Raw genomic sequence first — 26,773 nt, forward strand, 5'->3', positions numbered from 1 at the left:
CAAGATTAAATGGTTCCTATGCACTAGTTTCTTTTTCCAAAGTGTCTCTCACCAAACTTAGGCATAAATAGACAGGGCTTATTGTCTCTCTCTTAATGTCTTCCCATGGTTGGACAAAGTGGACAAATTTTTATTCAGTACTGTTATTGTAAAGACATTCATTCAAAGGGCTGTTTGAGGGTTAAGACTTGGATTAAAGGTTAGAACTAGGTTTAGATTAGGTGCATTGTAAGGGCTGGCGTTAGACATTTAGTTGAGATGTTAAGGTTAGGGTTAGGGGCTAGGAAATACATAAGTGAGTCAGTGAGTGTCCTCACAACTATATAAAGACTAACTAGTGTGTGTGTGTGTGTATGTGTGTGTGTGAAACAGAGAGGGAGAGAGCTCAGCGCGAGACAGCCATGTTCTCCCAGCCTCCTCGAGCCAGTAACCATGACAACAGGATGGCTGGGAGACACGGTTCAAGCTCAATTGAGGCCGGTGTCTTTTTTTTCCTCCAAAATAGACCTTGGTCGCGTTTCAAGAGCTACTTGTCCTAAAAGCGGAAAGGAAACGATTTTCTTTTCTTCTTCTCGGGGGACAGAGAGAGAGAGAGAAAAAACACGCACACACCTCCACAAAATCCCACGGCCCGAACGGGTCTTCATATGTTTGAGCCTACATTGGTTCCATAAACACGGCTGTCCTACAGTCTGCCGGTGCGAGGAGACTGCAGGATGTGTTCTTTTTTGGTAACAGATTAGCAGGAAAACAGGACGCGAAACCCCAATGCAGCCTCCATGAAATGCTTTAGCTCGTCTCGCCAGTAAACTAGCTAAAACATATGACACCTAAGCGAGGGCCATACACTGAAAGCCGGTTACACACGGGTTCCTGGCGCTAACCCAGTCTTACTAGCGTTAAAAATGTAAACGTATTTCCACAGAGCACCGTAGTGTTTGTTGACTCACCGAGATGCGTTCAGTCAGAGACGGACAAGGAGAGTTATGCGGCGGCGGTGGTCCTGTCTCCCCCTCAGCCTCTACAGCCACACCGGGGAATAACACTGACAGACGGGCTCTTTTTTCTCTCCGCGCTAAACGTCCTTCCCAGCTGCCCACCTCTCACCGGTGTGCGCGTGCGACCGTTGTTCACGCCGCCACCGCCGACCGACCGAAGCTCGTGGTGTAGTCTCGCGCCTCCGCACAGGCTGGCAGGGGCACGCGGGAGGTCCAGGCGGCGGAGAGCGATTACTGAGCGGATTGATGAATGGATGAATGAACGGGGGCGTCCTCCCCATCCCCTCCTCCCTGTGGAGACACTGTTTGTTTGACTGGCAGCCGAGATTATAATTCGGCTCGCGGACTGCTACCGTGGTTAGCGCGCAGTGTGAACGGGACGCGTCTCCAGGGCCTGTTGATGTGAGGCACTATAGCCTGCAGTGAAGATTAGCACGGACAGTTGTGTTGACACAAGTCCGTCAGTCTGAGGACTGATGATATAACTGTCCAGACCTAGAGTCTATTAGAATATCACCCAGAATAAAAGTCTATCAGAGGAGCTGATGCAGACTGTACTCTGTTCCCCAGGCTGTGGTCAAGGGATGCTCTAAAGACATTGGGAGGGTTCCAGGATGTAATCAGAAGGATGGGTACCTATGTATACATACATATATATATATACATGGGTACACACATTAATATGGGCCTAATAGCAAGGACTTGGCAGGAGCTTGTCTTGTTGGGGGAAACATTTGGGGATCTACGAGAAAAACAGCAGATGATTTACAGACAGTCAGATAGTGCTGTCCAAGGTCTAAAGTCCCTCAGCTGTCATGCCCTGGATGTACCATTGGTCATGCTGTAGTTTGGTTTAGATAGGAATTTGATATCTGCAAAGGAAAACATGACCACTGAAACAGTCAATATCCTATTTGTATGGACTGGTACTTCACTGTTGTATGAAACTCAGTATGGTACGAAATATTGAACATACAGTGTATGTTCATTTCCTGTATGTTTATTGTCTCTCACAGATGATGGAGTTTAACTTGGCACAATGCAGTGCCAAGTTACAATGCAAACTCATATTTGAGGGCTTGCACTTTATTATATGGTCATTCTACATTTTATCATTAGCACAAGCCTCTGACCATACATGTACTGCCTGCTGTTAGCTTTTAATAGGAATTAAGTATAGTTATAATTACTGCTAGCTAAGATATCAACACTAGCAAAACACTAAAATATAACAAAGCAGTCAGATAAAGAGACATTTTAATTTAAGATACCTCCTAACCACACTTTAACCATTGGTAACACTGTATTACATGGTATTTGCAGTGTTTTCTGCCGATCTTTGTCAGTTTCTCAAATGTAAAGGTGCTAGTCATTCTGGAGGAGACTGCCAATAATCCATCCTTTGTGGCAGGACTATAATTGAGGCCCATCCAGATAAGAACTACTGTTAGCACTAATTAAACCACTGTAAAGAAGACAAACAGTTATGAAGGCTGAGAAGAGAACAATAATGAATAGCGTTCAATTTAAGCTGACATTTCCTGTGAATTATTTATTATCTATTAGTAGAAAGCACTGGACTTTGTCTATATTTTATGTAGTGTATCTGTGTTTGTGCCCACATGCTTCCTGCCAAGCTAAAACATTGCCTGGGTGTTTGAGTTTTTCCCTAAGTATGTTAAAATTCTTGGTTATATTGACAGACAAGCAGCTTTTTTTTTTCTGCCAGCACATACTATAAAATAGCTCCTGTCCCCCTCTCCCCTTTACGAAGCATAAAGGGTATTTCTTCCACTGTACTCACGTAAAACTGTGAGTGACTTTTCACTCCCCTTTCACCCTGCTCTTTCACTCTCACTCACCTCCCTCATGTAAAACCAGTACAGTAAAATCAAGCCCAGTGCCTGATAAAACCATTTACATTTTATAACACCATGCTTTGACATTATGGGCCTTTAGGTACTGTTCAAGGTCATAAGCAGAAGCACAGCTGCAGTATACAATCACACATATGGCTCTGCACTGTCTCCTGCCAAAATTTAAAATGCTTTGTTCAGGGATGAACCGAGCCTTTTAAATGTACAGTGTCGAGCTTTAATGTAAATCCACATAGATTGAGAAGCTCAGCTTCCAATCCAGTGATCGCCAGTGATCGATAACACATTAGAAGGAGACAGAAGAAGTGGGGGGGGGGCTGGAAAGAGATAAGGAGAGAAAAGGAGGAATAAAGAAGAAGAGAGGGATGATGTGAACAGAACAAAAGAGGCTGGTGTGTGTTGGAGACATGGGGAGGAGAAGGTTAGAGAGGCAAGGCCCAGAGGAGGACAGGTAGAGGGGGGTTATGCAAGAAGAGAAAAGAGAACAGGAGGGGGGTGCAAGAGGCAGAAGATGTACAGATGACCGAGGAGAGAAAAACAGAGCGGTGGAAATTGTTTTGGGGAAACCCACTGCAGATGCAACGTCAATTCTAATTACTAATTCATTAGCCCGCCTGACTCCCATCCCCCTCTATAGCCACACACACAAACACACATCCACACACACACATATGCATCATTCCTCCTGTCCCTCCTGTGTCCCACGAGAGGCGGAGGGATAGATGGATAGAGAAATGAAGAGGTGTGTCTGCAGCTAAGTGACATCTGCATGGCCGTGATGGCAGCAGCGTGTTGGGAGCACTGGAAATCCCTGATGTGACAATGGGAGGGGAGGTGGGGGCTAGCTGGGGAGGAGAAAAGCTAACAGCTTGCATTTCGGTTTGTTGCAGCATGGATGTTTGCCCTGTGGTTGTGCACATACATGTGTTAATGTGGTGTCACGGTGTGCATGTGTGGGCACTTTTTTTATTATTTAGCTCAAATGTGCACAGTGTGTGTATGTGCGTATGTTTGTGAACATATGAGATTAAAGCAGGTAGCGAGGAAGATAAATTATTATGCTGATGTTGGTGTGCTCAAGTAATAACGTGTGAGCATAAACAAATCAAGGGGGAGGTACTAAACAGACTGACAGTGTGTCTTTGGTTTCAACTGCGCAACTACTGACTGTGTATGTGTGTGTGTGCCTGCAACGCCTCCTTCTTGTGTGCCAACGAGCTGTGAGACAGCTCGGGCATGCCGTGGCAGACAGAGTTAGAACATTGGTGGATTGATGCTTGTTTAAAGGGTTTCTCTATTTAATTACCTCAGTCGGCAACACTGCATCCTCTTTGTACGTACGTATGTGTGCATTTTCACACTTGGGTGCAGGAATATATGTTCTTTGGGTCTGCACATTTGTATTTCTGTGTTCATATTGATTTGTGTGTATGAACATGTGCAGAGGACTGTTGTAAGAGGTCTTGGTGTGTGGATACTCGTCTCACACACACACACACACACGTACTTTTTGAAGAGTTATTGTCATAATAGATCCCTCAGGCTGTACACTAAACTGAACTATCACAACTAAATGCCTAACTCCAACTCTTCCCAAACCCTAACCTAAACCTAACCCCAAAGCAGCATCTCTGATATTTGATATTAAACTTAAGCACATTTGTGTGTTTGTTTGTGCACTCAGACTCAGTTGGAAAGAGCTGCTTCAGATTCTTTGCAAAAGGTTTCTCTGATCATAAACCAAACTTCCCATGATGACATTTAAGAAATTGTTTCTCCTTAGTCTAATAAACAAAATAAATAATTTTCTAATCCAGTTTGCAAACATGAAATGGCAATATTTAAAGAATATAAACTGCAGTAAATTTGTTTGCAGCTACTAGAGCAACTTTTAGCAAAGACATTTGAATGGCTTGTCTTTAAGGTGATTTAAACTTGGCTATAACTTTAACCAGCATTTTATGTGCTGCAGCTGAGTGATTTACTGTTTAGTTTTTTTTTCTTTTAAAAACTGATAAACTCTGTGTGCTATTTGCCTGGCATCAAATGATGCTATGACAAAATTAAAGGCTAACTGGTGACTATAATGTAGCATTAATAATCATGGTGCTTTGTATGTGTGCGTGTGACTGTTCTTGCAAGTTTGGCATATCAGTTTTATAAGGTGATAGCTTGGCAGTATTCTTTTTACAGTGTGTTTGCATTGCCCCTAAGTGGCCATAACTCAGCTATGCGGGTGAAAGGAGCTGTTCAACATTTACTCCATTCTTTCTGAAAAAATTAAACCTCTCTCATGCCTATGTTAGGCTAAGGTTTATAGCTAAATTTAGCTAGTGATTGACTTACACTACCATGAATAACCAAAGCAAGGGGGAAAGCTACCCTGGTTCTCTCCAAAGTTCAAAAACACTCTCACTACAACTCTAAAAACTGACTAATTAATATATGCAATTTTGGTTTTTTAGGCATACATGCACACAAAGACAACTTCAAGAGATAACTTACACAGATAGTGGTTGAACATACGAACATCACACAGATAGGCCCTGTTCAAATAGAAAGCAAACCCAGAACTGACAATGCTAACCACTGTCCACCCTTAGACTCTACACCAGTCTCAAATAGTCACTTTTACACTTTCATTTGAAACAAACAAGATAGCTATCAATAGTGGAGTTTGTGCTGGTAGGATATTTTTCCTCTTTCCTGTTTTTGTTTCCTGTTTTATGCATTACAAAGCTAATCACCACAACCACGTCTGCAGGAAGATGCTGCAAAACACTGGTTCAGTGACTGGAATGAGGCTGGACTCACTGGAGGCTGTGGTGGAGAGATGCACACAGACAAAGGTAGAGACCATCTTGGAAAACACTGATCATCCCCTTCACAACATCCTGATGGAGCAGAGAAGCAGCTGCAGTGGACGACTCATCTCACTGCACTGCAGGACTTAACGATACAGGAGATCCTTCATCCCCACTGCCATCAGGCTCTATAACACCTCAACCCAGGGGTGGCCAATCCTGGTCCTCGAGGGCCACTGTCCTTCTTGTTTTTCAACTATCCCTGCTCCTGCAGCTGCTACTGCTCAATACCTCGATCAGGTGTGTTCTGCCAATCAGAAGCTGGGGGATACCATTTCACTTTGTCTTCCCTCACTTTTGAGAATCTGAGATGGTATCTTACAGGTGATCCAAGTAATCAGCAGTGGGTAGGGCAGGGATAGTTTGAAAACAAGCAGGACTGTGGCCCTCGAGGACCAGTATTGGACACCCCTACCTTGGCCAATGGTAGATGACGACTGACCACTGACTGCTCTCACTACTGACTTGCTTACCTACAAGACCACCTGAATTTCTCTTTGGGATGAATAAAGTTTATCATGTTTGTCTTTAGCTCAGTGCTGCTTTAGAGACATGAGAGTGGATCTAGCCTTCTTGTCTAATTGCTGGAAGGAAAGTGAATAAGCACATTTCCCAAAATGTCAAACTACAGTATTTCAGTAAAACTGGGGCTGTCAAATTATTAAATGCAAACATCTGGCTGTTATAAGGATATTAGTGTTTTCGCAAAATAGACAGCTGTTCAAGGCAGATAATTGTTGCCACCATTAAAAGACAAAAAGTGTGTATTTTTTACATATGGGTAAAAAGAAACAACACTCATACCTTTTTTAATCATTATTCAGCCGCTCAGCTTTGTACTGGCCTCCAATGATTCCCTTGACTACCTCATCAGTATTCATAACCACTGAAGAAGAAGGGGATATATATATATGCATGTGTGAAAATGTGTCACTTTATTTGTGTGGCATTCATCTAGGTCATTTTATCCACAGTCATGAAAAACCAGGTTACAGTGACACACGTCGCTCCACGTGACAAAGGCAACTAGAGTGGATGATCTTCATGTGAGCATCAGTCACTTCAACCTGTAACACCTTGTCTTTAAAAGTCTATCTATCTATCTATCTATCTATCTATCTATCTATCTATCTATCTATCTATCTATCTATCTATCTATCTATCTATCTATCTATCTATCTATCTATCTATCTATCTATCTATCTATCTATCTATCTTTATTCTGAAAGGAATTTAATGCCACATTCTACAAATTTCCCCAAGATAAATAATATAGAAAATGTAAAGATTCATACATTTATGTTTTCTTACAGACAAACTATTTCTGTGTTAATTTAAAATCAGATGTGTGCATCATGTGTTTGAAAGAGAGAGAGTGTGTGAGAGAAGGACAGCCAGGCAGACAAACAAGGAAAACACTGGCGAACCTGCCAACAACATGGTGAGAGAAAGTGCCATGTGTGTTAGAGACACTCTCCATGAATATGTGTGTGTGTGTGTGCCAACTATGAGTCTGCTGCGCAGCCAGGTCAACAGACAGACTGGTCACCATAGCAACACTACCAACTCGGCCCCTCTGTGCCAAGTTGTAAATATTGAAGTTGTATAAAAAATACGGACGTCCAGCTGTCACTGTTATCACAAAACAGCTTTACATTATTTCCACTATGTTTCTACATTTTGTATCAGGATCACTCATCTCATATCATCCAACAATCCATCCATCATCTATAGCCACTTATTGCTTAACCAGGGTTACAGGGATCTGCTGGAGCCTATCCCAGCTCTCTTTGGGTGAAAGGCAGGGGTCCACCCTGGACAGGTCACCAGTCCATCACAGGGCCACATAGAGACAAACAACCTCACACACTCACACTCACTCCTATGGGCAATTTAGAGTCACCAATCAACCTGGCATACATGTTTTTGGACTGTGGGAGGAAACCAGAGTACCTGGAGAAAACCCACACAAGCACAGGGAGAACATGAAGACTCCACACAGAAAGGAAAACAGTGCTAACCACTAAACTACCGTGCTGCCCTCATATCATATCAAATCATGGATGTGACTTTATGGATGTGAATAGAAGCACTGCATCCACAGTGGCCCAATAATGTTTAATCTTACTTTATCATGTAAGGATCCTAAATGATCATATTTACCATATCATATAATTAATAAATAACCCCCTCTGATAATACCCAGGCACACTATACAATATGAACACTCAGACTCTGTCTAGATACAACCTGACAACACTACAATATATTTATATTCAATTCATATGTCAGATAATGTCAGCAAATATAATGATGTTAAATTTAGTTGAAAACTTCTTAAATTCATTATGCAATTACTCAAAAATAGTCAACATACCTTATCATGGTGGCAAGGGTCTTGGGCAGCACAGTTTACTTTGGGGACTATAGCTATACTTCCTTGCAGGCTATTTAAACACACACATCTCTTTGCTAATGCAAATCCTCCTCACAGTACATGCTGCATTTCAGTGAGGCCCATGCATTAAACATGGGGGTGATTGAGAAATCTGCCTGGCCATGTTGCTGAAAAAGGCTAAAAAAGTAGCGTGGAAAGTCTAATCTCTCTCAGCACGTGTTGTTCATGTCACTTGACTCATATAGGAATTTAGATCTATTTTATTTATGTAAAGTTAAAAACAGTTTATGGAGACAATGGAACAAAATAGATTATGCAGATTTGATTTGCCCTCACCCTGTGTTTCCTAACTCAAAACAAGTATTACATCTAGTTAAAACAGAAGGATCCTATCACACAGTGTGTATTGAAGAGGAAAAGGCGCTGGCAACTACAGAAAAGTTATACTTATTTTTATATGCATTACCATTTCACTCTATATTCAGCAGTTTAGTAAACTACCACAAGCTAGAAATTGCCATTTAACCTTTGAGGACCCTGAGGGTCTGGGGCCCTGGTACTTTACCTCGTGGTAACCCAGTCTTGCGTAAGAATTAACGTAAGCATTTAAAGGAATAGTTCACCCTGAAAGGTTGCTTTATGCTTTACTGAAATGCTGCTGTCCTTTACTCCAGCAGAGGGTGCTCTTCATGCATAATTTAAATTAAATGTGGCCACATCTCTAATCTCCTCAGATCCAGTGATAATGTGTTGATAAGACTCAGGACTTTCCCTGTATAAAGTATAAAGGCAAGAACCTGGCAACATAAAGAATAATCTGTTCCTGATCTTAAGCTGACCCACGAAGTGTCATGCTGGTACATGATTAAGGTGTTCATGTTTAAACACACATCACCTGTTGTTTTCCCCTGACAGACCTTGCCTCGGGCCTCCCAAGGAAAGCGGAAAAATTTGTTTGCACATTCTCTTCATTTTATCCTTCTGAGAAAACATGTCCTCTGAACAATATTACTATAAGGAAGAGATAAAAATGTGCTTCCCCACTTGCAACAATTTAATTTAAATGTGGGTTATTCCTGGGTACAAAGCTTATGGTTAGAATTGGTTCTAGTAAAGTACACGTTAAATTTAGGTTCAAGTTTTGGGTTAGAAGGTAACTTTAGATTTAAACTGAATCTTTTCATCTTTGCATTGTGTATTCATATGTCTGTGTGTAGACCTTGAACTTTCTTCCCTGATACCAGTGACAAACTGAAACAAACAAGCGGGTGTCTGGTATCACTGCAGCACAGGTTTTGGTCAAAGATGACCTAATGACAACTGTGGTTTCATTTTGCGTAATGTCAGATGACAAAAGGTTATAATTTCACAGTTTCATTTGCAATTTTGACTTATTGTGCGGGGCCTACGACGGACTGGTGACCTGTCCAGGGTGTACCCCTGCCTTTTGCCCAAACTGACAGCTGGGATAGGTTCTAGCAGGTCCTCACATCCATAAATAGGAATAAGTGGGTATAGATAATGTATGGATGGTTGGATTTATGGGCTTATTATGTGTACTCCAAATATGAAGTACCTATTAAATCAAAATAAAAGTAAATAAGACAATTTATGCCACCATTTTATTTACTGTAAACACTAAAAACATGGTCCTGACAGGCTGGTATAATCAGATTAGTCATCTATTTGAATTGAATACCCTGGAATGACCCGATTAACCGTAATTACTCAGAGGTATGTGACTGATGTGGCACCATGAGGCGGAGCAGACATAAAACAATGACCCCTGGTATAGTGAGTGTGCCAACAACCTGTTGACGGAAGATCCTGTAAAATAAATATCCAGAATCTGTCGTGTACATGTGGTGTTGTTATTAATGGTTTCATACAAAGCCAGGAGGACTTCCTGCAGAACGAAATGCCAACATGTCTACAACAAATATGTAGAAAGGGGTCATTTTGACGGGGTAGGGAAGGAGTGTGTGTGTGTGTGTGTAAGGTTTACTCCCATTTCCACATATGGACAGGCTACAAATTTCTTGTGTCCTTCCATGCAGCTAAAAGCCAGAAAGACCTGATTAAAAACAGGTTATCCATTACAGAGCATACATACACTGTATAAATATGGGGGGAATTTTTTTACTGGGTATTTCCCTGCTTTGCCCCTACTTATTTTTTTTTCTTTGTAGAAATGTTAACATGAGGAAAGAAGAAGAAAGGAGGTGGAGAAAGAAGGAGGAAGGAGGAGAATAAATGAATGCTGTGATGTCAGTCCGCCCTACTCCTACTCAGTACAAAGGCGGCAGAGCAGAGCTGAGCCTGCATACCACCGCTGCTGATGACTGGTCTGATCCCACACAAACACACACACACAAAGGCACTCTCTTACACTCTCACATCACACAGACACACTCATCATTCTGCACTCACAGAGGCACTAAAACTCAGACAAGTGCAGGGAGATGCTACCGGCTGGACACCACTGAGTAAGTCTTCTTCTTTCTCTCTCTCTGTCTGTCTTTGTAGCAGCTGCTATTCTACAGCCTGTCTATGTTCATTCATTTCTCACACTCTCCTCTGTCCCTGTGAAATGGCCAGTGTTTTCTCACATGAACAGACTTTTCAAACTTTTCTCTCAGTATGCCATGCACATACCTTTCTCCCCTTCTGCTGCCTTTCTTTCTTTTCTCTGCATGTGAGTGGAGGCAGAAGTAAATTCTGGACTTATTTGCATGTTGGCACGGAGCCAGGGTTTATACTTGTGTATGAACAACAGAACTCCAGCGTGCTGATGTTTTTCTGCCATATGTTAATTTTGTCCTTGTGTGATGTAGTTTTTCCACAGTGTCTGTAGGTGCCGTTATCGTCTTTTATAAGTTTGGCATGTTTATGTCTCGATTTGAATATTTCTTCTATGTTACTGTGGCCAGGATCAAATGCACAGTAAATTCTAGGAGGTGTGATGTGTATATCGTCTTGTCAGGCTTGATTTATTTATATTGCTTTCATTCGGTCTCAAAGGGCTTTATAGTTCCTACTTAATAAAACAATGAATGAAAGCACTTTTCCTTTTAATCTTAGACAAGGAAATAACCAAACTACAAGCTTAAAATGTAAGTTTTACTTCTTAAAAGAGCAGATCAGAAAATGAACCCTAAACCTGGAGTATCTTGTTCCTGAGTCAGAAATTGATTAGACGATGTGTTTTTAATGCTACAACATAAGCCACTGGCAATTATAAATATCTCTAAAACGCCTACATGTTGTGTGTTGTGCAAGGGAATAGGATTAATATGTTTAAAGCTACATCTAGCAGCTTAGCTTAACTTTGCTTAGCTGAAAACAGGTGGCCAGTCTCATAACCCATAACTCATCAATTTTAGACATATGTTTTTAAAAAAAAGCTAAGTTGATGTGTTCATCAGTGAGGTTAGCTAGCTATTCAGTTTAGGCCCTCTGTTTCCAGTCTTTATGCTAAAGTAATTTAAACCAATTTCTTTAAAAAAGAAAAATCCGCTCAGAATCTTTTTTGCCTTTTTGTTCAAGGTCTGCGTGATGTATTTAAAATGTATTATAACCATTCTGTGCTCAGTCCTGCATCTGCTGCTGATACCAGATAATGATGTGTTGTTATTATGTTATCATGTTATTCTTGTACAAGGTTGGTGTAAGGTTTACTGTAAGTCTGTGGTAATCCAACTATGGCCACACCCAAAACACTAACTTCCAGGATGTTATTTCAGTTTTGTCAGGGTCTAATGCTTGGACCGCCTTTGAGTGCAGATTGGTGAATCATTATCATCCACACAAGCCCTATTGGCTCTCACTCAGCAGCTCACTGTTTCAAATCTTTCAGGACGGTGATCTTTCTTGCATGTTTACACACAGTTGACAGTAAAGGCTGTACTCTGGGATTTTGCTCTTGAGAACTTGTAACTGAGCAGGCTGCTGATGGCTATCAGTGTCACGTGTGTTGACAAGGTGCTTAAAGTCACAGCAATGTGTGTGTGTGTGTGTGTGTGTGTATGTCGTTCATTATGTGTAAGGTAGAACTACCAGCAGTGCAGAAAAGTCAACTTATCTAAAGCTGTCTTCTTCTGTCTGTGTCTGTTAGCCCCTGATAGCACGCGGTCATTAACACCTCACCCTGTGTGTGCATGTGTGCCTGTGTGTGTGTGTGTGTGTGTGTGTGTGTGTGTGTGTATGTTGACTAACTGAACTGGCCTTGTTTGCCTTTCAGTGTTTGAAACCACAGCAGCATTCTCCTGCCTGTGTGCAAAGTAAACACAACACACAGGCACACACACACGCATTACAGTTTGCATTGGTTTATTTGCTTATGGCCTATTGTGTTCTGGCAGCCAGAGCAGGACTGAACAGAAGGGACCAAAACAATACAGTAGATATCATCTTGTTCCATTTCTTTCTGTCTTTCAAAACCACAGCAGCAACCTTCAGACCCCAGTTGATTTGGACATACTGCACCTTGACCTTCAGGGAGCCTGACCATCTCCTGCCACACAGAGAAAGAGCACCAGACAAAGGACAGTACAGGGACCTTTAGAAATTGGACTATAGTTGATCCCACATTCTTTAAAGAAAAGGGAACCTGACTCTGAGCTTCATACCCCAACACTGAAAAACCGCTGACGACTGTCACTTGAGGCAAGATGCTGGCTAAAATCCTTGAGGACATGTGGGTGGAGCCGGAGGTGCTGGAGGCCCTCAGTGAGGAGCAGAAGAGGATCCTCTTCTTGAAGATGAGAGAGGAGCAGGTACGCCGCTGGAGAGAGCGAGAGGAGAGGGAGGAGAGGGAAGGAAACAACAACATCACGCCAAAGAAAGGTAGGATGGCTCTTCTGAACTGGTTCTTCTGGAACAACATACCACTAATGCCTCATTTAATTACACTATGGTGTGAGTGTAATTTCTAGTAAACCAGAAGAGGAAAACACTGACATATAGGAAAATATTTTTGTAGCAGGAAGGTGTTTGTGACAGTAACACTCAGATAAAATTAGACTATTATTACCACTCTCATACCTGTCCATTAAATATAAGGAAATAACCTGCAGATGGGTAGTTTAGCTTTTGTATAGTCAAAAAACAGATGGAAACAGCTGGCTTAGCTCAGTCCCTGCTTAAAACTCAACTACCAGCACATTTAAAGCTCATCCATTTAACATATCTACTTTGACCATACAAAGACTGAAAACACAAGTTTGGAAGTTGCAGTTTTCATGGAGATTATGTGCTATGCTATTTCCTGGCAGGGCACACTGACTTTCTGGAGTCCCTGCAACAGAGCTGTTAGCTGTTTCCACTGTGTGCAGTCTTGGCCTGGCCAGCTGCAAGCTGCAGCTTGATTTTTAACATGAGAGTCTTTTCGGCCAATTCTTGGAAAAGGAGCAAATAGGAGTTATCTCCCACAGTGTGGGCTCTAATCTTAGTTTCCCTTTAAGTATCTTCAATCCCAAGATTGTTCATGGCAAGTTTAATTAATTACTGTTGCTAGTATTACTTTAATTTCACATAGTCTGTCATTGGCAACCAATGTAAAGACAGCACATATTTCAGACTAAAATCAAGCCATTTTAAAACAATTTCATGTAGATGAAAACTGGTCTAAACTCTGAGTGACTGAGCAATGAAACACAAATACATATACTGTGTAGTAACACCCTCTCAGGTTACCAAGCTCATTATCGTGCTTAAATTACACCCAAACAAAGCTGGTCAGTCTTTTCATTGCTCTGCCAGTAATCCATGTAACCGTCTACTCCACCTTTCTTCTTGGTCATTTAATCCGCCCATGTTATTCTGACTCACTGAGGCCCTATCACCTCCACTAGTGCACCTGCACAATGACAGTGTGTGTGTGTGTGTGTGTGTGTGAGAGAGAGAGAGACAGACAGCTTCTGTCGCCACCAGTCAAATCATTCCACAGACTGATAGCTGAATAAGATTGAGTAAGCTCTGTGGTTTGGGGCGGTGCTACACTTTAAAGCATATTAAGTGACTGTCTTTATTTACCAAAATTCTGCTATGTCACCTGAGAGGCTTAAAGTGTGTGTTGTCTCTGTGGTTGCATTTACATAGAGTCTAGTTTTTCAGTCTTTGTTCAGTGTGCTGAGATAGGAAACACAATGTTTACTTGTGTACACAGGCCTTTAAATGACATAAAAACAGACGATTTGGTCTTACCTGCGCAACACTTCCAGTATGTGCTGCAGTTCTGGTTAATTTGTGGGTGTGGTAGTAGTCAGCAAAGACAACTCAGTTCTGTAACATGAATAGTCTCTGTCTCTTGTTATCAGTTAAAAGTCAGCGAGGTGACTGTGTGGGCACAGGAACATGTTGCAAAGACCACAGCTTATACCAGGGATAGTCTTTGGTCAGGTGACATCAGACTGAGACGTCTACACAATGTACCCCTATGTACTGTGTGACAGCACGCAAACACACAGGTCACTCCCTACCAAGAGAGCTGCCTTTGTTAGCTGGTTTCTAAGAAATTTGTACAGGCGCTTCACTGTGAAGAGATGATTGTTTCTATCAACTCCTTCAGCATCTGTTCATTGAGACAACTGCCTTTTAAAGGGCAAAACCATGAACTCGAATTGTTAAGCCACGCCCCAATCAGTGATGTCATGGCAAGTGTTTCTCCTTCATCAGGTGCTGTCCAGTTGTGGAAAACACCTGTTATCGTGCCATGGGGAGTAGGGTTTATTTAGGCCTGCTGTGTCACGATGAGGAAACGATTAGAAAAAGTTTTTTTTCCAGGATGGAAAAAACCCAGAGCAACATTTCATGTAGATCTTCCTGTTCACCAACAAGAATGACGACTTCTTTTCGTATTGATCCCAGATTATTTAAACATGGTTGATGAGTATTCTGTCGAAATGTCATACCGTGAAACATGATGTATTTGCTTTAAATCACAGGCACAGTAAAAGACATAGGAAAAATGCAGAAGTAGAGAAAACTAAACAGAGGACAAACCAAATGGGAAAAAGTAGTAAAATATCATTGCCACTGTATGTTGTTTCCAAAGCTCTGTAGTTAGACGACAGCACCACCTTCTGGGTAAAATTGAAAATAACCATTTATACATCAGCTAGTGAACTTACCCATTTTGTTTTTCCTTTCCTTTCACTTTTTCCCTCCAGATTCCCGTAAACATGTGAGCTGGCTGCTTGGTCGAGACGGAGACGTGAGCGTCAGTATAATCGGAGAGGTGGATGAATTCAGGTCCTCCAAACTCCTCCAGAGCCTCATGAACAACAGGTAGAAACCAGAAGTGGCAAAAGTACTCACATTCTATACTTCAGTAGAAGTACAGATACTTGGTTAAAAAAGTAGAAGTACTGGCTCAACTCCTTTCCTCAAGTAAAAGTGAGAAAGTCCAGGGTCTGATATGTACTTAAGTAAAAAAGAAAAATATCAGTGATACCCAATACATCTTTTGATAACTCCACAAAACTAAAAAAGTTTGACACAAAAAAAGGAAATTATTTCATTAACAACCTGCACAGAGCTGGTACAGGGAGCAAACCACATTCACCATGAATCATTCTGGGTCAGTTCTTTAAATACGGCCATGGATGGGGAACGTCTGGCTTTTCTGAATCTGCTGCATCGTGGTACTACTTAAGTACAGTAACGAAGTATTTGTACTTCATTATTTCCCACCTCTGTTGTGCATGGGGGAACGTGAGTATGTTTAATGACTGTATAAGCAGTGAAGACACCTGACACCACACCTGTTTGTCTCACATGTACACACACACACACACACCTCATGACCCACGGCACTGCAGCTGAAACTGATGGGTGAGGTTGCATCAGATCTTTACAGCCATCTGTTTATTATTTATTTTATTATTTCCCACCTCTGGTAGAAACAAAACACACAGCACTCCTTTAAAAACGTCATGTTGTCAATGACTATGCCATAAATATGATTAGGGAGATTACAAGCAGAACCTGTAATGACAGTACCTGGTTGCATGTTGTTTACTGTAGAAGTCGAGCAACAGTAGCAGATTATACATGTCTCAGAAAAATGTCTTTATGTGGTTCAACTGCAAATAACATTGAGTAATGAAATAATGTCTTGAATACAGTAAAACAAAGACCTTTATAATTTTGAAAACAATTCTTTTAAACATCATAATTAACATATTTTATAAACATTATTTTTTTGGTTATGCAGCACACCACAATGCAACATGTTTTTGAACAAACACTAAAGGAACAACACATGTTCAACAAGTCCACAGGTTACATATCTCTGACTGGCTTTGATATGAAAAAACTGAACTACAGAACTACAGAGTTTCGGTGAGCTAGGCTCAGTCAAGTTTAGTTATATAGGTTGTCTGCCAAATGACCAACTGGAGGATTGATTCAAAGGTAGAGATGTCTCTCTTCGGGACTGAAAAATGGATGCCTTTGTCTTCCAGAATCCACAGAGATAATATGAATGGCATCCAGAAGCTGGACTTGTTGCCAGGAAGTGAGGGCCAGCAGCTATGCTTTAAGGAAGACATCCAGCTGCCCCACACAGAAGTTAGTGTGAGTTCATATGTTCAAATGTGGGTTTGAAGTTTGGAAGATGAGACGGCCAGTGTGTTAAATCTTACCATCCGCACTTTAAACACAGGATTGTCACGGATCCCCAAATGACCAGTCATCTGAGGAGGACATGGACTCCTGCAGTGTTGACGATGACGCGAGGGACACCACTGAGGACAGTGACAGTGAATCAGGCACTAGCTCAGACAACCTCAGTGACTGGACTCCGCGCTCTAAGGCCCACCTCAGGAGCCATGTCAACCAGCCACCACTCAAAGCTCAGCTGGAAGTCGGCTCACGGAACAGAGGTGAGAAAACATGATGGGAGGAAAGCGGTAGATAAATGTGTACAGATTCTGCTCAGCACATGGCATTTGTCATACACATAAAGTGAGTAGTTTCAGCTAATGGTTGTTTATTGCTAGAAAAGAATAAGCCAATATCCACATAAATATAAATTTCTATTTAAGCTAAGCTAAATTTAGCTTATATTTTAAGCTAAATTTCTATTTAAGCTAGCCACATATATTTATATGGATATTTGCTTATTCTTTTATATATGTTCTTACTAAGATGCACATAAACAGCCATTATTTTGTATACCCAGCTGTTGCACCCATGCATCACACTGAACAAATGTCTTGTCATTTGGTCATTGTTAAACTCTGTCCCTACTATTTATTTTATGGATATTAGTAGGTTTTAAACTTTTGTTGGAAATTAACATTATACAGATAATCAGAATTTGAGAATTTCACTTTATCTCCTCTCCTTCTCAGAAAATGTGTGTTGTAATGAGAAAAGGTCAGAACATGAAAATCGTGTGGCACAGCTCAGGAAGGCCTTTGGTGATCATCACAGCACAACAGGAGCCTACAGTAAACCACCTATACCTGCCAAACCTGCTCATCTACAGAAAAGAAGCACGGCCCTGATCCATTAAAACTCCAGGTGTCTCCACCCTGCTACAAGAGTCTATTGTAGTGAGTGTAACAAACTCTGTGCAGAAATAATGGATGAGTTATACACTGATGCACACGGCTGAGGCCATGTGAAGAAGAGGATCCTGACGTGAACCGGAGCAGTGAACTGAGATACAGTCTGTTGGGCCTCAATTCAAGCACTAACCCACAGAGAAACATCTGGGGGTGAAGTGAGAGAAATCCTGGAAAGCCTTTGAATTCAAGACAACCTGAATGATAAAATGAAGCATCTTTGATGTTCCTCAGTTCAAATACACTCACATTGTTTCTGTGATCGACAGGCACCTGGAGAAAACACCCACAGACTACTGACTACAGGTTGAAAAAAACAAACTGTGGGTCACTTCCTGTGGGTTAAACGTGCATTAATTAAGTTTTATCTTTAAAAGTGGGTTTGCTGAACAACAAAACTTCTATTTCGCAAAAGTCTATTTTAGTTTATTTTATTAAACTGTTTCAATGTAGTGTTTTGGCTTCTTCAGCGTGTTGGGTATGAAAACAAAAACAGTAACTTTGAGGTTAGCGTTACATCAAATTGAACTACAACACCCATCAGACTCTGATGCATTTTACCCTTTTGTGCTAATCACTGTTAGCATGCTAAAGCTGGTAAAGGTGATAACTACAGAGTAATAGCACATTAGCATCGCCACTGTCAGCATGTTAGCGTTAGCATTTGTCTTAAAGCACGCTGTGGCCAAGCACAGCTCCACAGCGCTGTTAGCATGACTGTGGACTCTGGTTATACAAAGTGCCTTATAATTTACGTAGACCACACGTAACTTACGTAACGTAACTTAACGTAAGATAAACTTTAAACCTGTCCAACAGACCAGCTTGACGGGTCTCACCGCAGGCTCCACTTACTTTTTGTCGCGCATATATTACCATGTGACCTAAACCATATCATGTGTCATGTGATAACCACTAACCTATCACCATGACCACTGACACAACTGATATTTCATACACGCTTTGACCAAAAGCCTGGGAAACCTCTCTGTTAAATATGTTTAATATTTGGTTGCAAATGTTTTGCGGTCTGAATGGCTGAATGTCTGCGAACTGCACACATCAACAGACACTTCTATTGTTAGGTTCCTCTCTTCTGGGTATTTTTTGCCTCCAGCCAGGTCCTCAACAAACGAAACACATGGTAAGAGGGACTGAGGTCACTTGACAGAGCTTGGTCAGGTGACAGGCTTGACTAGGCAGGAAAAATCCACTTTTCTAGCCCTAAAAAACCTATGTTTTGGATGGCTGACCTGCATTGTCATAAAACTGGAGGGATTGTGTCGTGTCAGCCAGTTTGGATTTGAACACCTTCACACTCGTCTGGCTTTGAGTCAGCACTTTAACCCTGTGGTCATTGTTTCATTTTGGCTGGTGTGCTGGAGTATGGATCTAAAATGAAAAAACATGTATTGCACTGTGGCTTCAGATCAGTCATCAGATGCTAGAAGCTGCACAAAGTCATAATAGGATTCTTGTAAGAACAGGTCTTAAAATGAGACATGTAGCAGTACTTCATTATTAAGGAGTGTTTAAGAAGTAGTTACTACCTAACTATTTGTGCGCATGTTCTCATTACTTGGTCACTAATTCATTACTAAGACCTTTGCCCTCCTGAGGCTTTGAGTTTTTTACTTATGTTTTATGTTTGTTTTGTATTTGCCTAAAAATGACAATGTCTGTTGTTGATGTGAACGAGAATAAATTAATTAAACTACTGGCTAAACTTCTTGTTTTGCATTTTAACAAAGTCATGTCTGTTCATAGTGCAGATTCAGTAGGAGAAGCTGGGTTTGCTGATAGAGGAAAACACAGATAAGTTGTTGATAGAGTTCACTTACACAATGATTATCTATTCAGTGGGATGCATTAGAAAACAACCCATCAAAGATCAAACGGAGAGCACAGAAAGCTGATTAGCATGTGGTTTTGAGTGAAAAAGAGGGCAAGACGCCTTGGGAGACAGAGCAAATGGGAGTCAGGCCACTGGAAGCAACACGTCACAGTCAACTCAATAATCCTCCTTACATTCCCTCACCACCTCCACACCCGCTACCACAGGATCATGCCCCTGTGTATGTGCTTCAGTATCTGACTGTGCGTACGTGTGTGTGTCTGTCCACCCATATATCTTAAATCATGTGACTTGACACAAGCAGTCATGCACACAGTGTGAAAAGCCTGGCTATATATAGAAGGGCAGTGTTGGGTTTCCCAGAAAAGCATTGTAGGAGTCCGATCCTCTTTGTCCCATAAAATAGTGCGTGTCATTGACTTATGATGTTTCTATGTACTGTAGGTGTTTAGAGTCTAGTGGTGCTCCCATTTATTTTCTGTCCAGCCTAGAAGGTGAAACTAGGAAATGAGAAGCACATCAGTGTGTGCTCTCCATGTGTTGACTAAGCGCTTGCATGACCGTACACTTCACTTTATTGTACGAGCAAGGATTAGACACTATGTCTGACACCATTTCCTGTGGCACAATAAAGCATATCTAATTTTCGGAAGAGATAGAGTCAGACAGACGGCTTTTTTAAATAACACCTCTGTAGTGCTCGCATTAGATATAACACTAAGGGGCTATGTATTTTATTTTTTCATTTTTAACCTCACTGATGGTGAATTAAAATTTCATGTTATGAAATCTATTCTCTACATTCCCAGTGTGATCAAACAGGAAATGATTTGTTTTTTACCAACATACATATCATATTTGATATGTCCAAAAAAAGCTTGTAATGCAAAATAAAACAAAAACATGACAACTACTGTATATCCTAAATTTAGCAAACAATTCAGACTGAAGAAGGATAATTTGGGAAAAATTACATGTAGGCTCTCTTGTCTAAATATAATAACATTCCCATAATCCTTAGCTGTACTTTATGTTTAATGCTAACTAGGTAATTTTAGTTTACTAACAGTAAATTCAGAGTGTGGTAAACACACTGTATTTGTAAACATTAGTCCAGCTTTGTATCTGCATGTTAGCAATAATGTGACCATGTTAGTTTTAGTTCAACCTTACAGGACAACTAACATGGTTATAAACCCATGATCATGCATACTTGTAAAATATATATAAATAAATATGATATGTACAGTTGTTTGCCATTGCTGCAATTCAATATCTTCCATCCATCCATCCATCATCTATACCCACTTATTCCAATTTAGGGTCACAGGGATCTGCTGGAGCCTATCCCAGCTCTCTGTGGGTGGAAGGCAGGGGTACACCCTGGACAGGTCCCCAGTCCATCACAGGGCCACATAGAGACAAACAACCTCACACACTCACACTCACTCCTATGGGCAATTTAGAGTCACCAATCAACCTGACATACATGTTTTTGGACTGTGGGAGGAAACCAGAGTACCTGGAGAAAACCCACACAAGCACAGGGAGAACATGCAGACTCCACACAGAAAGGTCCCTGATGGGTTTCAAACCAGGAACCTTCTTGGTGTGATGCAACAGTGCTAACCACTCAGCCACCATGCTTATCCATTCATTTAAATGGGTTTTACTTAATCACAATTTACTTGAATGCTTAAACTCACAGAGAATAACATAAAGATCAGACTCAGAGACCTTGTAAGTGGCATTACATGTGCTGCTCTGATTAAAGCAAATCCTGCAAACTGAGCAGTGCAAGTGGCCTCTAGCTGCATACTCAATGGCAAAAATCAATTCCACACCATGAGGTGGCATGAAAAGAAGCCATGATAAAACGTTACTGCAGGCAGAGGAGACTGTATCAGTGTGCTTTTCCTGACTTCCTGGAACCAGCGTGCCTTTTTTGAAATCAGCAGCAAGCTAAAGATTAACAGAATGTTGTGTACACATTACCTCTGAAAACGAACACAACGTGAAGCCACCAGCGGATCAAAATACAAGAATGGTTTGAGAGTTTACTTCCTCTCAACCTGATGTTACGGAAATGTTTCGGTTGGACTGGTAGCAACACGTAAAGCTACTGTTTTATGAAACAGACTCAAATACCAAAGTTATATTGTTTGTCTCATTTCAGTTTTATTTTGTTGTTCTGTGGTTGTTCACTGGCAGCGTGAGGTCAAACCAAAAGTGGATGAATCTGTTTTTAGACATTGGTCTGTTTGAATCCACCTTTAACAGCTTTAAGGGTCAGAGGTCAAGAATCCCCTTTGACCCTGGTGTCACCAAAATATAACCTGAGGGCAGATGAGTCTGAGCTTTTCAGGGAACATAAGAACGTAACGTAAGAAGCCATTGTGTTTCTCTTTGGGAGCAGAATGTTTTTCATGGCTATAAATGTGAACACAAATGGATAACAGAGGAGTAGTTGGGAGTGATCTCAGAAAGATGCTGTTTCTGCAAAGCTGTTACACATTTTCTAACACTGGGGATGCAGCCAATGGAGGGAGAAAAAATTCACAATGAGACACAGTGTCTCCAAGCAGACGCAGTGGCCAAAATTTCAAAGGTCTGGCTCGTGAGTGAGGGTCCGCCCAGCTCCTGTGCAGGTTGCCTTGGGCTGGCAGGTTGTTTCACTGCAGTGTGTGTGAAAGGAGTTTTTCTCCAGAGTGGGCAGGGCCGCTGGTGCTAACATATGTAAGCTGCACAGAGGTCTGTGACGGCACACACCGGCTATCTGGACAATGCATCCGTCATTAACCCCTGTCTTCCTGCATCTCTGTCTCGCTGTATTTCAATCGGCCTCCATGACTCCACTCTCTGGATCTCACTCTCATCTCTCCTTCTCTCTTTGTTTGGCCCACGTTATCTTCGTCCCCTGCTGTCCACCTTCCCATCCTCCTCCCTGCATATCTCTCTTTCTCTTTCCCTGTGGCCTGCTTTTCATCTCTCCCAGTTTCTCCCACTCTGTTTTACCCCCCGTACACCCACCCTTCTCTCTCTGCCCTTCACCATGTCTCTTTCTCTCCCCCCCTTCACCCTCTCCCAGGATCCGCTTTCCACCCCCATCTCCTCCTCCCCCAACTCTCTCTTAGCCCTCCCCCCTCCTCCTCCTCTTCTCTGTCCTTCGTTCAATCCTCCCCCTCCCTCCCTTTCTCTCCTGCCATCTTGCAGGCCAGTGGAGCCAGACTGCAGGCGTTCAGGGAGTCACTGGACCTGCTGGGCAGCGGGTGACACAGATTTCCGGTGTGTGTGGGTGTGTGTGTGTGTGCATGTGTGACGAGAACAGGGAGGGGGGATTAAGCTTCAAATCACTAGAAAGGCGCTTGGGGGCTTGGGGGGGGGGGGGGGGGGGGGGACAGAAAAGAGCTGCAGATCCAAGGATTTGAAATTCCCCCTTTGTCTGGGAGATGAAGAAACACTAGACTGTGGACTTTTATTAAAAGACTGTGCTTCTCATTCTGTGGGAACGTTGTAATAGCATGATGTTGGAGCTGACTGCCTTTCTCCATGAGCTGGCAGTGTCCTGCGTTGGCTGGCGTGCTGTGCTTTCTCTCTCCCTGCCTCACAAACATGCACACACACACACGTAAACACAACTCCCCCCACAGATGCACACACACACACACACACACACGCACACACACACCACACACACACACACACACAGTCCCTCTGCGATCCCCCTGACTGAAGGCGCACAGGAAGTGCAGCCGTGGCCCAATTATAGCGTGACACCTCGGGCTGGCCGTTGCCATGGTTACGTCTTCCCTGCGGTCCCCTGGAGTGTGGCGCCGAGGAAGAAGGTCTTATCACATCAGCCATCGTTACGGCAACAAGCAAAAACCCACCCTGTAGCCGCGGCCCAGCTGGCTATGTATGTGGCTTTTAATGTGTGTGTGTATATGATCTATACTGGAATAAAGAGGGAAATTGCATCAGTGTGTGAATCGAGGAGTGTTTGTGATTATGTGTGCATGTCAGGTTAGGTGTGTTCCAGTGCATGCACTACACTTGCCAAGGCAGCGTGTAGGTGTGTTGGTGTGTGTGTGTCTGTGGGGTTGCGATAAGGCTCTCAGCCACACCATTAGGTGATTCATAATCCACACAACCTCTCACACAGACAAACACACGTGTGTGTGCATACAAGCAGAAACACGGACGCAAACAGACACATACACCCAATTAAAATGAACATACAGACGTAGCAGGAACTCAGCCTGTAGACAAATGCACATGGCCAATTTCTTTTATTTCAAAAGGGCAAACAGAGCTATACAGTACAAGCTGCACATGAAATAATTTAGCCTAGGCTGAACTCATTCATTTCTTACTGATGCAATGACGTCAGAACAGAATTAAAACTCCCCATGAGAAACAAAACATTTGGCTTCTTTTTTATGTTGAAACACAATACATCCAAATTGGAAAGGGATGTAAAAAAAGACATAATGTTTTCCAGATATTTACAGGCTATTTACAGCATTTTTGTCATCATCTAAATATTGACACACATTGGTATCCTTCTTTCTCTCCTCTCCGTTTCACTGATTGTCAAAAGAAAGGATGGGAACGAGTGGACATTCTTAAACAGAGCTGCGTCTCCTCACTAAACACAAGATCTGACGATCTTTGAACCACAGTCCGAGCATGTTAACATGGTGTCCCGTGTGTTTCTGTTAAACTGCAGTTCTTCAACAATCATCCAACCAGGATCCTCTGACAAATGCTGTCACCACAAGCATTACTATCCATCCAAGGCTCCGTTGCTTCTCTCCTGTGCCAGACCCAAAGTAAAGTCGGAGCCCCTTAGATCAAACCTAGACACTCTGCTCTCAAACCCAGGGCCTCCCGGCTTCCTCTTCAGCTCCTCACACTTCCTGTATTTACAGATCTGGTGTCCCCTCTTGCGATTACGACAGCTGCTGCACTGTTCGCAGTTCGTCTGACGCCGGCAAGGTACGCACTCCCCACACCTCTTCCTCTTCCTCCTTCCTCCACTGCCCCCGCCCAGAGATCCAGGAGAGCAGCCCTCGGCCACCAACCCTTCTATGCCCTCGGCTCCCATGGCCGCACTCCTCCAGTGGCCTCCCCCCATCTGGAAACCAGCCAGCGGGAACAGAGCAGGGCTGAAGGGAAACCAAGCACCTAGAAAGGGTTGGAAATCAGTCCCGCATGCAGAGGAGTCCTCTTCCTCCTCCTCAGGCCCAGATCCACCTCCCTCTCCAACCCCCTTCACACCCTTTGCCTCTGTAGCCTCCCTTTTAGCCGGCTGGCTGCTCTGTGCTCCCAAGCTGGCCTGCTCTGTGGTGGCAGGGGTCAGAGCCAAAAGCCCAGCCCGCATCAGCAGCTCTGCAGCATGGGCCAGGTGGAGCCCGCTGGGTGACTCCCACATGTCAGGCCAGGAGGGGGCCCGACGAGGCTTAGTGTGCCCGGACTGCGTGGCCCGCTGCTGGGCAGGGGAGGGTTGAATCAGGCTTTTGACATCCACGGCTGGGGAAGGGGTGGAAATGTAATGGGAGAGGCTGTAGGGGTGGTTGGAGCGCTTAAGACTGCGTCTCAGTGGCTCATTGGGGATTTTAGTGCTGCTGTGGGCCTGATCTGAGGAGGGAGGGTCAGTGATGTCTACTGCGGTGGACATAGCAGTGGCTGAGTGTGGGGGTGCCTGTCTTTGTGTGTGTGTGCGTGTGTGTGCGTGTGTGTGTGTGTGTACGACTGAGGGATAAGAGGTGAGGGAGAAGGGGATTGAAGCCGATGCTGGGTTGACAACCGTCCTGCTGTTACTTCAGCCAAAATGGCAAGCCTTGGCCTGTGTCCCTATTCCCATTCTCTGCAGCAGCCTCAGAGTCCTGGAGAGCTAGAAATGAATAGGGGGTGAAGATAGGAAGGTTAAGAATAGAAATGGTGGAGAGACAAATACAGAAAGACAGTAAACAGAGGAGATGAGTCTGGAAGATATTTCTCAGCCAGAGCCACTACACACAGTGTCAGAGAGTCAGAGTACAGGCGGTGTGGGTTTGAAGACAATATGATGTATAAAGGTATACATGTGTATATAAATGTATTTGGAAATACACGGCTGAATAGAGATGAATAGGCCCATGCATCAGGCTGAGTGCATGCCTCGCCAGTGATTTCCGCATACAGGAGGCACTATCCCTTTAAGAATTTCACGGTATATCAATGCAATCAATAACAGAGCGACTACAATATGCAAAGATATGCGCATATGCGCAGGTCAAATGTGGAGCGCGCTTTTCAAATACATTTTGACGACTGCTGTTATGTGTGCCAGCCAAAGCTTAAGCTCTACGGAGAAAGACTAAATAGTGGACCGTAAAAAAACAGGCTGTCTTTTGTCTGGTATCGACGACGAGGAGCGAGGTGCGCAACGATGCGGTTGCTGTGGATAAAAAAGACCAGGCTATATTCCGTGTCCACGTTTGTAAAAAAAAAAAAAAAAAAAAAGATGGTGAAAGACAGAAAGAAAAAAAAAACTAGTCCGGAGATTAGACGCGGTACGTACATGTTGTTACAGGAAACCAGTGTGAATCTTACGATGGATCGATCGTCAAACCCGATCGATCGTCAAACCGTGATTAAGGTTACCTCAGAAGACGGTGCTCGACCGACGCCACGGCGAGCTGACCACAGTCCGAGCGGTGGCTGCGACACGGAGCTGCGCGCAGGAAACGGCGACAGAACGAAAAAACAGCGAAAATCAACAGGACGTATTGTCCAGACGAGTCCCCCTACCTTTTAAATACGGCCCAAACTCTCCTGTCAAAGATATGATGAAGTCATGGACCAATGGCGTGGTGACTGTAGTGTATATGGACGGCGGAGCTGCCGATTCCTCCTCCACCTCTCCGTCCCGGAGGGTCTGCAAACACTCTGCACGGAATTTGGGGGCGTCGCTCAAAATGCGAAGTGGACTCTGCAGCCGAGACCGTGGTCAGAGCGACCCCGTAACATCCACAGGAAGGCGACAGCCTCAGCACTGCATGATGCCCAATCACAGCCAACATCTGTCAGTCAGCCATCCACACTGCGCGTCAGGTGAAAGAGGTTCGACAGGGGCCTTTAGACACAGCCCGCATATCTAACATCGACACTAAAAACTCATACATGTATAAATATAGCACCAGGTTTGTTGACTTCCTCCCTGTC

General features: G+C 43.0%; 3 protein-coding genes across 4 annotated transcripts in view; 1 reads left to right on the plus strand and 2 right to left on the minus strand.

Annotated features, from left to right (window-relative positions):
* The window catches only part of psd2 (pleckstrin and Sec7 domain containing 2), a 33,534-nt gene extending 32,400 nt beyond the window's left edge, over nucleotides 1–1,134 (minus strand). The window contains exon 1 of the mRNA XM_026330498.1: nucleotides 951–1,134. The gene's annotated coding sequence lies outside the window, so the exon portion shown is untranslated. The remainder of the gene's footprint in view (nucleotides 1–950) is intronic.
* A 9,269-nt stretch (nucleotides 1,135–10,403) lies between these two features.
* LOC113144916 (SH2 domain-containing protein 4A) lies at nucleotides 10,404–19,450 on the plus strand. 2 transcript variants are annotated; one of them, XM_026331227.2, is made up of 6 exons: nucleotides 10,404–10,623; nucleotides 12,583–12,982; nucleotides 15,307–15,424; nucleotides 16,603–16,708; nucleotides 16,803–17,022; nucleotides 17,494–19,450. In XM_026331227.2, exons 2-6 carry the CDS (start codon nucleotides 12,808–12,810, stop codon nucleotides 17,655–17,657), a joined length of 783 nt encoding a protein of 260 aa, XP_026187012.1. In that variant the 5' UTR covers nucleotides 10,404–10,623; nucleotides 12,583–12,807; the 3' UTR covers nucleotides 17,658–19,450. The 2 variants fall into 2 exon arrangements, with proteins under 2 accessions (XP_026187012.1, XP_026187011.1); XM_026331226.2 differs by having other exon boundaries at nucleotides 10,406–10,623; nucleotides 16,603–16,714.
* Nucleotides 19,451–23,834: 4,384 nt separating this feature from the next.
* On the minus strand, nucleotides 23,835–26,659 carry cxxc5b (CXXC finger protein 5b). The gene is made up of 2 exons (XM_026329604.2): nucleotides 26,360–26,659; nucleotides 23,835–25,460 (listed from the first exon to the last, which is right to left on the minus strand). The coding sequence occupies exon 2, from the start codon at nucleotides 25,242–25,244 to the stop codon at nucleotides 24,351–24,353; it is 894 nt and encodes a 297-aa protein (XP_026185389.1). The 5' UTR covers nucleotides 25,245–25,460; nucleotides 26,360–26,659; the 3' UTR covers nucleotides 23,835–24,350.
* Between the last annotated feature and the right edge of the window lie 114 nt (nucleotides 26,660–26,773).

The sequence above is a fragment of the Mastacembelus armatus genome, chromosome 10 (assembly GCF_900324485.2).
Source record: "Mastacembelus armatus chromosome 10, fMasArm1.2, whole genome shotgun sequence".
Classification (NCBI taxonomy): domain Eukaryota; kingdom Metazoa; phylum Chordata; class Actinopteri; order Synbranchiformes; family Mastacembelidae; genus Mastacembelus; species Mastacembelus armatus.

Coding starts and splice junctions, on each gene's coding strand:
- LOC113144916 (XM_026331226.2), top strand. CDS start 12,808: ATGCTGGCTAAAATCCTTGAGGACATGTGGGTGGAGCCGGAGGTGCTG. Junction 15,425..16,602: donor CAGAGCCTCATGAACAACAG/GTAGAAACCAGA, acceptor TTTGTCTTCCAG/AATCCACAGAGATAATATGA. Junction 16,715..16,802: donor TGCCCCACACAGAAGTTAGT/GTGAGTTCATAT, acceptor CTTTAAACACAG/GATTGTCACGGATCCCCAAA.
- cxxc5b (XM_026329604.2), bottom strand. CDS start 25,244: ATGTCCACCGCAGTAGACATCACTGACCCTCCCTCCTCAGATCAGGCC.